We start from the raw sequence: 13,653 nt of genomic DNA, 5'->3' as shown, positions 1-13,653 counted from the left end.
TGGAAGTACTTACTCTTAAACCACGCTTCAGCAGAAATCTGGCAAGGGCACTGTCATGGTACGGTTCAAATTTCACAGCCTAAAGGAAGAACACATTGGCATTTGTGGAATTGCATTCTCCATTGATTAATCGGGAAACAGGAAACGGAGAAAAACTGGTGCTCTGCCTTAGTGGGTTTGTATGGATAGGGCGACGAGAATCTGAGCAGTCGCTTAAGTTCAATCCTTTCTTTTCAAGGACAGTCTGGGCTAGGGTGAACCACTTGCTGAAGGACCAGGATTAGAAGCCAGAACTCCTGACTCACAATCACGTGCTTTTGATGACTTCAGAGATGAAGAGGTGAGGGCTTTTGTTCCCATGAAGGCTTACCTGATTTGTTGGTAAGCTAGAAGGGAAAGATGGAGATGGCTATAACACATCTATAAAAGTGGAAGGGAAGAAAGGTTGTTGGAAAGAAAATAGACAGTGGGGGGGCTTCCCTGGTGGCGCGGTGGTTGAGAGTCCGCTTGCCGATGCAGGGGACACGGGTTCGTGCCCCGGTCTGGGAAGATCCCACGTGCCGCCGAGCGGCTGGGCCCGTGAGCCATGGCCGCTGAGCCTGCGCGTCCGGAGCCTGTGCTGCGCAACGGGAGAGGCCACGACAGTGAGAGGCCCGCGTACCGCAAAAAAAAAAAAAAAAAGAAAAAGAAAAAAAAGAAAATAGACAGTGGGGATATTGTACATGCAGGGAGAGAAATGTGTGTTAGATGTGAAGATCCTAAAAATCCTGTAGCTTCTCTTCTGCTCAAGTTGTATGGCTGGCCTCTCACTGGCAAGTCACTGTGCTGCCTCCCAGGTTCTTACTGCAACTGAGTGGTCATTACTCCCTGCCATGAGGCAGTGCATACAGGGTTATTTGTCTGAAAATCTCTTGTTTCATCTGGTTCCTCAGGTTCAGCAGTGTTTAGTAGTTTTCACATCACTTGGCTAATAACAGAGATATTCACATAGGTGGCAGCTCTGTGACTGAGGAAAAAGAACCAATGACAAGTGAAAAATAGGGGCTGGACCAAAAACAGGGCCCAGGTGGGTGGCTGCCCCAAGCTCGCCCCCCACCCCCCGCCCCTGCCTGCTGCAGCCTAGCCAATTAAAACTAAAACATAAAAAATAATTAAATTCTGGTGGGTGCATAGATATTTGTTACACCATTCTCTACTTTTCTGCAAGTCTGCAATAGTTCATAATTTTAAAAGCAGTAAGACTAACGAAAATTGATCATTAGACATGCACATATAAAGTTATAGGGTAGATGTCATGTATAAGCATAAAGAGAGGTTTAAAATTAAATATCTCAGAGTATCTCCTTTATAAATAGATACGGTCTGTCCTTTTTTCCTAAGAAACAAGAGATATTCCCATTCCACTTTACGTTTTAGGGCCTGGGGCCTTTTTTGTATGATTTCCAATCCTTACTCTGGTTTTTCAGTTTGGAAATGATCAGAACAATACTGACGATAATATTTCAATTATCCCCATGCTTTCACAGATGAGGTGTGCTCTAATTGGTGCCACAGTAGCTGCAGCTAAGGTCTTAATTCTGAGACTGTGGTTATTTGGCCGCCAGTAGTCACTTCAGAAACGTTAAGTTTCTAACCCAAACGTGAGTCTTTTTGCCATTCTTGGTGTTTCACTTCTGTAAAGACGATGAAGCTCTCAACCAGGAGACCATTTTAATTAGGAATGAATGAGTCATTTGGCCATAGCTGCAGTGTCTCAAATAGTTTTACAAATGACTACTCTTCTTCAAATTTAGGACCACAGATTCAGTGTTAATATTACTTATTGACCTCTTTCATTTAAACATTTCCAAGAAGAACACTATTCATTTTCCAACTCTGCAAAGTTTGCTTGTGAAAATGGCAATGTGAAATAATTCATGATAGCCTTGGGACGTGGAACAGATCTCATGCAAATTTGTTTTATGTTCTTTTTGTGATGGAGAGCTAGAAAACTGAGGATACTTTGATTTTTTCTAAAATTTTCATTAGTGTTTATGCCAGCCTCTGAACTCATGGCAGAGAAAAACGTTGGTTATGTTTGATAGATGAAAGCAAAGGCCAAATATAATGTTTCAAGTATCTGCCTAATGAGAAGATGAAGATTCACAGTTGAGAGTATCCAAAATTCGCATCAGAAACTTCCTATAAATATAGATAGTGATTAGACAGTTTGGTGTCCACCAGTCAGCCTGGCTAATCCTAACCATCTCAGATCAAACATCACCTACTCAGAACTGTTCCTGGCTTCCTCAATCCAAATCAAGTGTCCCCAGAACCCCTGATTCTTTTCTCATAACACTCTGTAGCTTTTCCGCAAAGTGTCAGTCACAACATGTTACTCAGTATCTGCCTGTATGGGTACTCGTTTGTTGTCAGTCTTCACGTACCACAAGCTACACTAGGGCAGAGTCCAGCCCGGTTTTGATCACTGCTCTATATTCCAGCAACCAGAACTGAGGCAGCGTTCGGTCTGTGTTGGTGAATTAATGAATGAACACTTCTGCTCTCTAAAATAGAATTCCCTTCCAAGTCCTTTCCTTCCTGTTCCTTGTCAAGCAGCACAAGATAATTTGAGAATGGCTATCGTGAACAAGAGAACTCTTCCTCCTTTCTTTCACGTCCTAAGGAACCCCTTGATTTAGTCAAGGGTTTAGCTAATGATTTAGTCTCTCTGGACCCCAGGGAAAGGCATGTGAAGAGGAGGGGACACACAGTACCAGACCTGCCTAAAGAGAGGGGCTTTCAAGGTCCCATCCAGATAGGAGATGTTACTCTATGAATCGTGACAGATACGATCAGAGAGTATGACGTTTTTCCTCTACGACACACTGTCCTGACACGGCTGGGTTGATGCCAGATACTGGGACGCAGTGAAAAGAGCAGGGCCAGGAGTCAGACCTCCTGGGTTTGAATTTGTCTTTCAAAGTATGTGACCTTGGGCACATTTACTTAGCCTCTCTGTGCCCCAGTTTCCTGCTATATAAAATGCAAATATGAACTTGACCTCCATCATCATTGTTGGGAGGGTTAAAGGTGATCATACGCGAAAAGCGCGTAGATCACCTGGAGCCCTGGCACAAGTGAGCATTCGATAAGTCAAGTCTATCACTGATACAGTAAGTAAGAACAAAGTATTCCCACGGGAACGGTTCTCCTAAAAAAGCAGAAATATTAATGTCATAAAATGCTGGTCAACAAGCCCTCAGACAGTAAAAAAGTAAATGGAACAGCTTACTACTTTTTTGAGGTAGTTTCATTAGATCTCCTTTGGCTGATCGTGACTCTCTGGACGAGGGGCATTGGAAGACAGCTGAATGGGGCACCTGTGCATATGCAGATAAATCCCTTGAGATGAGTGCATCCCTTACCTGGACCAGCTGGAGCAGGTAATGTAGCACGTCATCATCCTCCAAGCTCTCCAGTTTCTGAACCGCAATGGCTCTTACGTTTTCATCCGAGAAGTTGCAGTCCAGGAGTTGCATTGTTAATCCAACATCCAAAGCACTTTGATCCCAGACCTCCCTTCTGGCTAACAGTTGATATGTTTTGGCCACAATTTCTTGCTGTCCCCATTTCACTGAGCTAAAGAGCTTAGGATACGCTTTGGGATCCTTCAGACTTTCATATCTGAAATGCCAGAGCAACTCTTTGTCTTCGGCTGTGAGAGGGTTAAGCGGATCAGTGGCTATGATCGCCTCTAGTTGCTTCCGCAGCTGATTGGGCATTTCTGCTCGAACCCGGTCCCCTTCCGGGTCAGGGGTGGGCCGATGCTTAGGCAAGGCTATGGGGTGACAGTAATTGTCCAGAAGAATGGAGATGGACATTGAGTTCTCCTTGTCCGGGTTGGTGGCAGACGTGAGCTTGTCAGCATTGAAGCTGCCTTGGTCTTCCGCCTTCCCAGATAGCTGCCACATGTGGAGCACATACTCCCCGTGCCGCAGGAGGAACCGGTGGTCTATCAGCAGCAGGTTCACGTAATACAGAAGCTGAGCTTTGCCTCTGGACTCGGGACTGGGAGTCTCCGCAGAGGCCTTACCAGACAGAGCTGGAGCTTTGCCGCAGTAGATCTGGAGGTTCAGCAGAGCCCCTTTGGGTAAGTCTTTGATCTTGATACTGAACTCAAGCCACACATTCCAGAGCACCTCCTCCGTGAAGGGTTTGGGGCTGGTTCTCCTTTGGCAAAGGACTTGCTGCCCATACTGGATGTTTGCCTCCACAAAAACCGTGAGGTCCGCGTTTCGGGGCAGGACAGGGATATCAATGCCTCTGATTTTTACCCTGAACTTGCGGTCACAGTCCCACAGGGACACGGTGAACACGCTCTCGTGGTCCTTCCCGTGGATGGTCAGCTGCTCATGGTAGCCGGTGACTCCCGTGCAGTCGTCCACCAGCGGCCACTCTTCCTTCCTCACCTCGTCCAGGGCTGGGTCCGGCGGAGCATCAAGCACCAGGTGAATCTCTTCCCCGTTCTTGAGGCACTGCCTCACCCACTGGAAGTTTTTGATGGACGTCTCACCCACCAGGTACTCATCTCGGCCACAGACGCGCAGCACAAAGTCCTGTTCGCTCTGGCTTTCAGGGATATCCATCAGGGACTTCTTCTTGGCCATCTTGGTAAAGAAGCTCTGGAGGATGGTGTCCGGGGTGTCATCGGCTGAGACCTTGATGGTCTGGCTGGTGGTGCTGCGATGAATGACAATGAAGATGCAGTTGTTGGTGATCTTCTTCAGCAGGTACTCGGGGAGGGGCTTGGACGTCACCCAGGGGTGCATGGCGTAGAGCTTGGTGTCACGGCCGGCCACCTCGGCCATGCGCGGGGTCACCAGGCGGCGACGCGTGAACTCCAGCTCGTCGTCGTGCACGTTGCTGACGTCGGTGACGTCGTAGCCAATGAGGGCCGTGAGCTGCCGCTGGAAGGCCAGAGTCTCCTCTGACGGCGCGAGCCTCTGCACCACGTGGATCTGCCCGGGGCTCCGGTGCAGCACCTTCCAGTAGCGCAGGCAGTCCAGGGTCTGCACCACCTGGTACTTGTCGTAGATCTCGTACCACTGCCCCTTCTTCTGGTAGAGCAGGAGGAAGTGGTCGGGGCTGAGCCGGTGGTAGAAGTCGGCGGCCACGCTGGTCTCCAGCGCGCGCAGCCACACCTGGGCCTTCATCTGCTCCACGTTGCCGTGGCCAGCCACGTGCAGCAGCGCCGTTTCGGGGGTCTTGGTGTTGCGCTGGCTGGTGGGCAGCACGAACTCAATGGGGATGAGCTCCATGGAGGACGCACTGGCCGCCGCGCTGCGCGGCTTCATCCTCCGGCGCCTGCGGCGGCTGTCCTCTCTCAGCACCACGTGCTGTTCATGGTTCTCCAGCTCCATGCCCTCTGCGACCTGGGAGCAGAGAAACAGAGGGCTCGGTCACAGGGCAGCCACTTGCCCTTTATGGTTTCCCACGAGCTGTGGCAGAAGGAGAAGGTGTAGACGAATGACAAGGACGTGCGCACGAGGATACCGGGGCTTTGGAGGCGGGGCCCAGGAATGCTGGCCCCCGCTATTTAGAATCTGGGGGATGAGCCCTTGAAATAATCTCTGAGCCTGTTTCCTGTCTGTCAAATGGGGTTAGCAATACCTCAGAGGGGTAAGTAAGGTGACACTTAAATAAGGTAATATACTTGCTGAGTATGGGCCATGGGTAGATGGGGATTCATTAATCATTCCCTCTGCTTTCATTTTGTTTGAAAATTGAATGTTAAAAGAGAGAGGTAAAGCACTGATCTAGCGCTGTGTCTGACCTACTGTAATAGTTCTAAGTGGTAACTGTTGTTAAGCATACTGAAATGAGTGGAGGAGTCAAATTATCCAGTTAAAGGATCATGTCCTGGTTTATAAGGTGCAATGTGAGGTGCTGAAAACCCCCCTCTGAAAATAGGCCTTTGACTTATTTCCTCTTCGTTTAGTCTCGTTTGTCTCCTAGGGGACCCAGACACCTTACCCAACAGGCCTCACAGTCCCTTTTCAAACATTCTGGATCAGGTATCTGTTCCCTAGTCAACTTCCTGTCTTTGTTTTCTTTTCATTTTTTTCTTTCTTCTTGGGAGAGGTAGTCATTTCATTGATAAAACTCAGAAAGATCAGAATTGGTGAAGTTGCACTCAAGAACATTTGCAGATATTTAAAACTATGAATCATGCAACGTGTAAGCATCGTGGCTGTCATTGCTCCGTTAGGCCAGTATCTTAGGGGAGTCACCAGGGCTATACTCTCCAAATAGGAACATTCAGGTAATTTTAACTTTGTACCAGTTCATCCCATCTGCCTCTGGAGAGGCCACAGGATGGAAGGAAGGACCTGCTTTGGGACCCCAAGCGATTATTTAACTTCTTTTTGCTCTAATATTTTCACATCTGTAACGAGAATTCACCAATTTATTCTCAACAATTTATCCACTCTACCTTCACAAAGCATTTAAGTATAAATGTGACTTATTGCAGTAAGAAACTCTTCAAATAATGATTGAACTGCTAAACATCTTAAAATTGAAAAATGAATAAGGTATTTTGACTTTACTATTTAGTATCCTTTAATATTTTGTAAGGTGTTCTAAATAAGAATCAACTAGTGAAACAAAAATTAATGTTTCAGAAAATATTATTTACTTCTTAAAGGACTAATGTTAGTGACACTCATAAGTACTTATTTCCTTAAGAAATAGTGGAGCATTTGACACATACCAGAAAGAAGAGTTTGATTAAAGGGTAAGAAAGGCAGGTTTCATTAGATCCAAACTTCTGTACTCGGCTTAAACTTACTTTTAAAGTCAGTAGTCCCTCTGTTAAAATATTATGAAGTTACACTTAGTAAACACATGAAATCAACTGGCCCAAAGGACTGTCTCTTACAGCTTAAGACATTCACTATTTGCTCTTTTGCTACTTTACAGAATAACAAAGAAGAGAACTGTAAGTTATGTGACTGTTGACACTAACTTGAAATAAAATAGGTCCAAATTTAGGCAACATGCAAATACACAGCAATGACTTCTGCCTCCATGACATCAAATAGACTTACAAGATACGAGGTGCAGAAGAAAACTGGCTGACTCAATACTCACTGCTTTCCTTCATGGTTGAGGCTGTGAAGCTTTGTCCTTTTACAAGAAGCTGTTAGAAACACTGTTCAGTACACTAATCGCGAAGAGTGCACTTGTAAGAACGTGAAGGCTGCTGACACAGCCCCCTGTGCCCTCCCTCTTCCTCCCAAACAAAAACAAAAAAGGACTAATGCACCTGCAAAGCTATTGCCGGAACCTTGTGGATATCCACACACATGGGTTGGATTAGACAATGAAACAGACATTCAGTGGCAGTATCATCAGATGAACGACAACAGTTCCAGATAAAAATCTTCTGGCTGAGAAGGAAGTGTCACTATTCCGAGTCAGACCCAACAAAGGGCAAAAAATAGAAGGAAGCAATACCTGATAAAGCAGCGGAGGTGATGATGTTGAAGGATCATTTGTTTAATTTCTGAAAACAAAACAAATTCAAACCTACCCAGTGTGCTTCTAAACTCTTCCGCTTTTCTGGGTCTCCCTTCATATCCAGATGCAGAGGAAGTGTTGCAGTTACCAGGAAGGAAGTTTTAACCAAGTTGATTATACGTGTGATTGCTCATTTAAAAAGTGTCAGAAATGCATTTCCTGTTAAAGCACACACAGAGAGCCCAGCACGAACGTGAGCTAAGCTGACTATATATGTTTTACTCTTCGAACTAATTTTGTAAAAAGTGTGAGAGTAGAAATGAATTAAAATGATGTAGATCTAAACCAAAAATACATTCATGAGACACGAACACACAAAATGTTTTTCTGGCTAGTTCTCAGTAGAAGGAAAGGCCTCATAGCCACAATATTAGAGAAACAGCCCGGTGGGAAGATTTTTACTTATATTTTTATTTTTTTAAAACATCTTTATTGGAGTATAATTGCTTTACAATGGTGTGTTAGTCTCTGCTGTATAACAAAGTCAATCAGCTATATGTATACATATATCCCCGTAGCCCTTCCCTCTTGCGTCTCCCTCCCACCCTCCCTAAACCACGCCTCTAGGTGGTCACAAAGCACCGAGCTGATTCCCCGTGTGATGCAGCTGCTTCCCACTAGCCATCTATTTTACATCTGGTAGTGTGTATATGTCCATGCCACTCTCTCACTTCATCCCAGCTTACCCTTCCCCACCCCGTGGCCTCAAGTACGTTCTCTATGTCTGCGTCTTTATTCCTGTCCTGCCCCTAGGTTCATCAGAATCATTTTTTTTTTACATTCCATATATGTGTTAGCATATGGTATTTGTTTTTCTCTTTCTGACTTACTTCACTCTGTATGACAGACTCTAGGTCCATCTACCTTACTACAAATAACTCAATTTCGTTTCTTTTTATGGCTGAGTAATATTCCATTGTATATATGTGTCACATCTTCTTTATCCATTCATCTGTCAATGGACACTTAGATTGCTTCCATGTCCTGGCTATTGTAAATAGAGCTGCAATGAACATTTTGGTACATGACTCTTTTTGAATTATGGTTTTCTCAGGATATATGCCCAGTAGTGAGATTGCTGGGTCATATGGTAGTTCTATTTTTAGTTTTTTAAGGAACCTCCATACTATTCTCCATAGTGGCTGTATCAATTTACATTCCCACCAACAGTGCAAGAGGGTTCCCTTTTCTCCACACCCTCTCCAGCATTTATTGTCTGTAGATTTTTTAATGATGGCCATTCTGACCAGTGTGAGGTGATACCTCAATGTAGTTTTGATTTGCATTTCTCTAATGATTAGTGATGTTGAGCATCCTTTCATGTGTTTGTTGGCAATCTGTATATCTTGGAGAAATGTCTATTTAGATCTTCTGCCCACATTTGGATTGGTTTGTTTGTTTGTTTGATATTGAGCTGCATGAGCTGCTTGTATATGTTGGAGATTAATCCTTTGTCAGTTTCTTCATCTGCAACTATTTTATCCCATTCCAAGGGTTGTCTTTTCGCCTTGTTTATGGTTTCCTTTGCTGTGCAAAAGCTTTTACATTTCATTAGGTCCCATTTGTTTGTTTTTATTTCCATTTCTCTAGGAGGTGGGTCCAAAAGGATCTTGCTGTGATTTATGTCATAGAGTGTTCTGCCTATGTTTTCCTTTAAGAGTTTTATAGTGTCTGGCCTTACATTTAGGTCTCTAATCCATTTTGAGTTCATTTTTGTGTATGGTGTTAGGGAGTGTTCTAATTTCATTCTTTAACATGTAGCTGTCCAGTTTTCCCAGCACCACTTATTGAAGAGGCTGTCTTCTCCGTTGTATATTCTTGCCTCCTTTATCAAAGATAAGGTGACCTGATGCACGGCTATGTGGGGCCCATCATGGTGGTGGAGACTCAGCACCCCAAGTCTTACCTGCACGTGCGATGCGACTGCTCAGACAGCTTCAACGTGGTGTCCACGCATGGCAGCCTGTGCACCTAGGACAGTGTGCCACCCCTGCAGAGGCAGGTCCTGGTGATCCTGTCCCAGCTGGAGGGTAATGCCAGCCTCTCCATCACCCACCGCCTGGTGCACTGCAAGGCGGCCCAGGCCTTCCTCAGTGACTGGACAGCCTCCAAGGGCAGCCACAGCCCCCCATTCACGCCTGAGGTCGCTGGCCTGCATGGGCCCTGGCCGCTGTGACCACCCTGCTCCCACTGCCTGCCCTCATATGCACTTTACGCGGGAGACCCCAGCACAGGGTGCTTTTACCAGAATCTCAGGATCCCTATCCAGGGAGTGCCAGCGGCATGGCGCAGCTTCTCCTGGGCCTTCCTTCCTGCCCCTCCCTCCTACCCAGGGCCTCATAGCCACCAAGCACAATACCTCGAAGCGGCCTCTAGCTCGAGGGAGCTGTGTGCCATCCTCTCACCAGCCCACCTTGAGGTCTGGCTTAGACTGCCAGGGCCAAGGTGAGGCTGCCCCTTCCCCATGGGCCTGGGGCCTCCTGCCTGGCTGAGGCAGCCAAGAGCTCTATTCATAAAACCAAATCTGGGGGGGTCAGAGGCCAGGACCCTGGGGTGAGCAGGGACCCCCCCCCACCTTGTGGGGTCAGGCCAGGACCCCAGGTGGGAACAGGGACAATCCCTTTTTTGGGGGGGTCAGAGGTCAGGACCCCAGGATGAGAGCAAGGACCACCCTCTTGTGAAGGTGAGAGGCCGGAACCCCAGGTGAGAGCAGGGACCACCCCCTTTGTGGGGCACGAGGTCAGGAGCCTTTTCTCCCCAGTTTGCCCCTAGGTCCCATCTCCCCCCAAGCCCTCATGAGGCAAGCAGGGGTTCCTGGAGTCCCAGCAGTGTCCCAGGAGGCAGGTGCCTGGCGACCATGGGCTCAAGCAGGGGTGGGGAGGAACACTATGCTATTTCTGGAGCACCAGCCAGGATCGAAGCCATGCCCCAGGCTGGGGTTGTGGCAGCAGGTCAGGTGGTCCTGAGCCTGGGCCCAGCCCTGTGCTTGGTGAGGGAGTTTGTCCTCAGCACCACCTGACCTCTGCTGGGAGGAACAGAGTCCAGGAGAACTCCTTGGCCAGCCCTGTCCAGGCATATGCAGGGTGTAGCCCCTCCCAGCCCTGCCCCACCTCAGAAGCCCAGCGTCCTCCCTGTGGCTGCTCAGCCCTCAGTTGTGTATCTGCCCAGCCCTGAGTTCTGTGCCTGCCCCAGGATGACTGTGGCCAGCTTCCCAGGACACCTGGCCTCACTGCCCTGCAGCCCCCAGGCAGCAGGTGGCCAAGTCTATGGCTTCTTGCTTCCCATGGGGCTTGCAAGGGGGTGGGTTTACACCTAAAGAAACACCCAGAAGCACTAGACTCCCCTTTGGGCCTCCTTTATATTCCTCCTTTTACTCTGAGCTGAGAGTATTTTTAACCCTGTACATACGGCAGCTCTTCTGACACAGAGGCTATTTTGTCAATTGTCAGTACCATCCCTGTAGGATGATTCTCCATGGGTGTTTCCAGACTCAGGCTCCAATGGACCAGATAAAAATGTTTTGTTTTGTAAAAAAGAAAAAAAAAAAAGATAAGGTGACCGAATGTGCATGGGTTTATCTCTTGGCTTTCTATCTCATTCCATTGACTGTATTTCTGTTTTTGTGCCAGTACCATACAGTCTTGATTACTGTAGCTTTGTAGTATAGTCTGAAGTCAGGGAGCCTGATTCCTCCAGCTCCGTTTTTCGTTCTCAAGATTGCTTTAGCTCTTTGGGGTCTTTTGTGTTTCCATACAAATTGTGAAATTTTTTATTCTAGTTCTGTGAAAAATGCCATTGGTAGTTTGATAGGGATTGCATTGAATCTGTAGATTGCTTTGGGTAGTATAGTCATTTTCATGTTGATTCTTCCAATCCAAGAACATGGTATATCTCTCCATCTCTTTGTATCATCTTTAATTTCTTTCATCAGTGTCTTACAGTTTTCTGCATACAGATAGTTTGTCTCCTTAGGTAAGCTTATTCCTAGGTATTTTATTTGTTTACTTGCAGTGGTAAATGGGAGTGTTTACTTAATTTCTCTTTCAGATTTTTCATTGTTAGTGTTTAGGAATGCAAGAGATTTCTGTGCATGGATTTTGTATCCTGCTACTTTACCACATTCATTGATTAGCTCTAGTAGTTTTCTGTTAGCCTCTTTAGGATTCTCTATGTATAGTATCATGTCATCTGCAAACAGTGACAGTTTTACTTCTTCTTTTCCGATTTGGATTCCTTTTATTTCTCTTTCTTCTCTGATTGTGGTGGCTAAAGCTTCCAAAACTATGTTGAATAATACTGGTGAGAGTGGACAACCTTGTCTTGTTCCTGATCTTAGAGGAGTTGGCTTCAGTTTTTCACCATTGAGAACGATGTTGGCTGTGGGTTTGTCATATATGGCCCTTATAATGTTGAGGTAATTTCCCTCTATGCCTACTTTCTGGAGGGTTTTTATCATAAATAGGTGTTGAATTTTGTCAAAAGCTTTTTCTGCATCTATTGAGATGATCATATGGTTTTTCTCCTTCGACTTGTTAATACGGTTTATCACATTGATTGATTTGCGTATATTGAAGAATCCTTGCATTCCTGGGATAAACCCCACTTGATCATGGTGTATGATCCTTTTATTGTGCTGTTAGATTCTGTTTGCTACTGTTTTGTTGAGGATTTTTGCATCTATGTTCATCAGTGATATTAGCCTGTAGTTTTCTTTCTTTGTGACATCTTTGTCTGGTTTGGGTAGCAGGGTGATGGTGGCCTCTTAGAATGAGTTTGGGAGTGTTCCCCCCTCTGCTGTATTTTGGAAGAGTTTGAGAAGGATAGGTGTTAGCTTTTCTCTAAATGTTTGATAGAGTCCACCTGTGAAGCCATCTGGTCCTTGTCTTTTGTTTGTTGGAAGATTTTTAATCACAGTCTCAACTTCAGTGCTTGTGATTGGTCTGTTCCTATTTTCTCTTTCTTCCTGGTTCAATCTCAGAAGGTTGTGCTTTTCTAAGAATTTGTCCATTTCTTCCAGGTTGTCCATTTTATTGGCATAGAGTTGCCTGTAGTAATCTCTCAGGATCCTTTGTATTTCTGCAGTGTCAGTTGTTACTTCTCCTTTTTCATTTCTAATTCTGGTGATTTGAGTCTTCTCCCTTTTTTTCTTGATGAGTCAAGAAAATCAATTTTGTTTATCTTCTCAAAGAACAAGCTTTTATAAAAATAAAAGCTTGATCTTTTCTATTGTTTCCTTCATTTTGTTTTCATTTATTTCTGATCTCATCTTTATGATTTCTTTCCTTCTGCTAACATTGGGGGTTTTTTTTTGTTCTTTCTCTAATTGCTTTAGGAGTAAGTTTAGGTTGTTTGAGAGTTTTCTTGTTTCTTGACGTAGGATTGTATTGCTGTAAACTTCCCTCTTAGAACTTCTTTTCCTGCATCCCATAGGTTTTGGGTCATTGTGTTTTCTTTGTCATTTGTTTCTAGGTAGTGTTTGATTTCCTCTTTGATTTCTTCAGTGATCTCTTGGTTATTTAGTAGCATATTGTTTAGCCTCCATGTGTTTGTATTTTTACGGTTTTTTTTTTCCTGTAATTGATATCTAGTCTCATAGCATTGTGGTTGGAAAAGATACTTGATACGATTTCAATTTTCTTAAATTTACTGAGGCTTGGTTTGTTACCCAAGATATGATCTACCCTGGAGAAAGTTCCATGAGCACTTGAGAAGAAAGTGTGTTCTGTTGTTTTTGGATGGAATGTCTGATAAATATCAGTTAAGTCCATCTAGTTTAATGTGTCATTTAAAGCTTGTGTTTCCTTATTTATTTTCATTTTGTATGATCTGTCCATTGGCGAAAGTGGGGTGTTAAAGTCCCCTACTATTATTGTGTTACTGTCGATTTGCCCTTTTATGGCTGTTAGCATTTGCCGTATATATTGAGGTACTCATGTGGGGTGCATAAATATTTACCATTGTTATATCTTCTTCTTGGATTGATCCCCTGATCATTATGTAGTGTCCTTCTTTGTCTCTTGTAACGGTCTTTGTTTTAAAGTCTATTTTGTCTGACATGAGAATTGCTACTCCAGCTTTCTTTTGATTTCC

The 13,653-nt window shown here is 45.1% G+C and overlaps 1 protein-coding gene across 4 annotated transcripts in view; it reads right to left on the bottom strand.

The window, feature by feature from the left end:
• PIK3CG (phosphatidylinositol-4,5-bisphosphate 3-kinase catalytic subunit gamma) overlaps positions 1-7,640 on the bottom strand; it is a 32,749-nt gene extending 25,109 nt beyond the window's left edge. Inside the window, exons 1-3 of one of the 4 annotated variants that reach the window (XM_059074489.2) lie at positions 7,501-7,640; positions 3,408-5,414; positions 14-79 (exon numbers count right to left, since the gene is read on the bottom strand). In XM_059074489.2, the coding sequence (XP_058930472.1) occupies positions 14-79; positions 3,408-5,402 (2,061 nt within the window). In that variant the 5' untranslated portion in view covers positions 5,403-5,414; positions 7,501-7,640. Of the gene's footprint in view, positions 1-13; positions 80-3,407; positions 5,415-7,091 lie in introns of all 4 variants that reach the window. The other 3 variants (XM_067042833.1, XM_067042832.1, XM_067042834.1) reach the window with 3 other exon arrangements.
• Positions 7,641-13,653: the final 6,013 nt, after the last annotated feature.

Source organism: Kogia breviceps, chromosome 9 (genome assembly GCF_026419965.1).
Source record: "Kogia breviceps isolate mKogBre1 chromosome 9, mKogBre1 haplotype 1, whole genome shotgun sequence".
Taxonomy (NCBI): Eukaryota; Metazoa; Chordata; class Mammalia; order Artiodactyla; family Physeteridae; genus Kogia; species Kogia breviceps.
The sequence above is the reverse complement of the archived record's forward strand: the minus strand, read 5'-3'. Positions and strand labels throughout refer to the sequence as shown.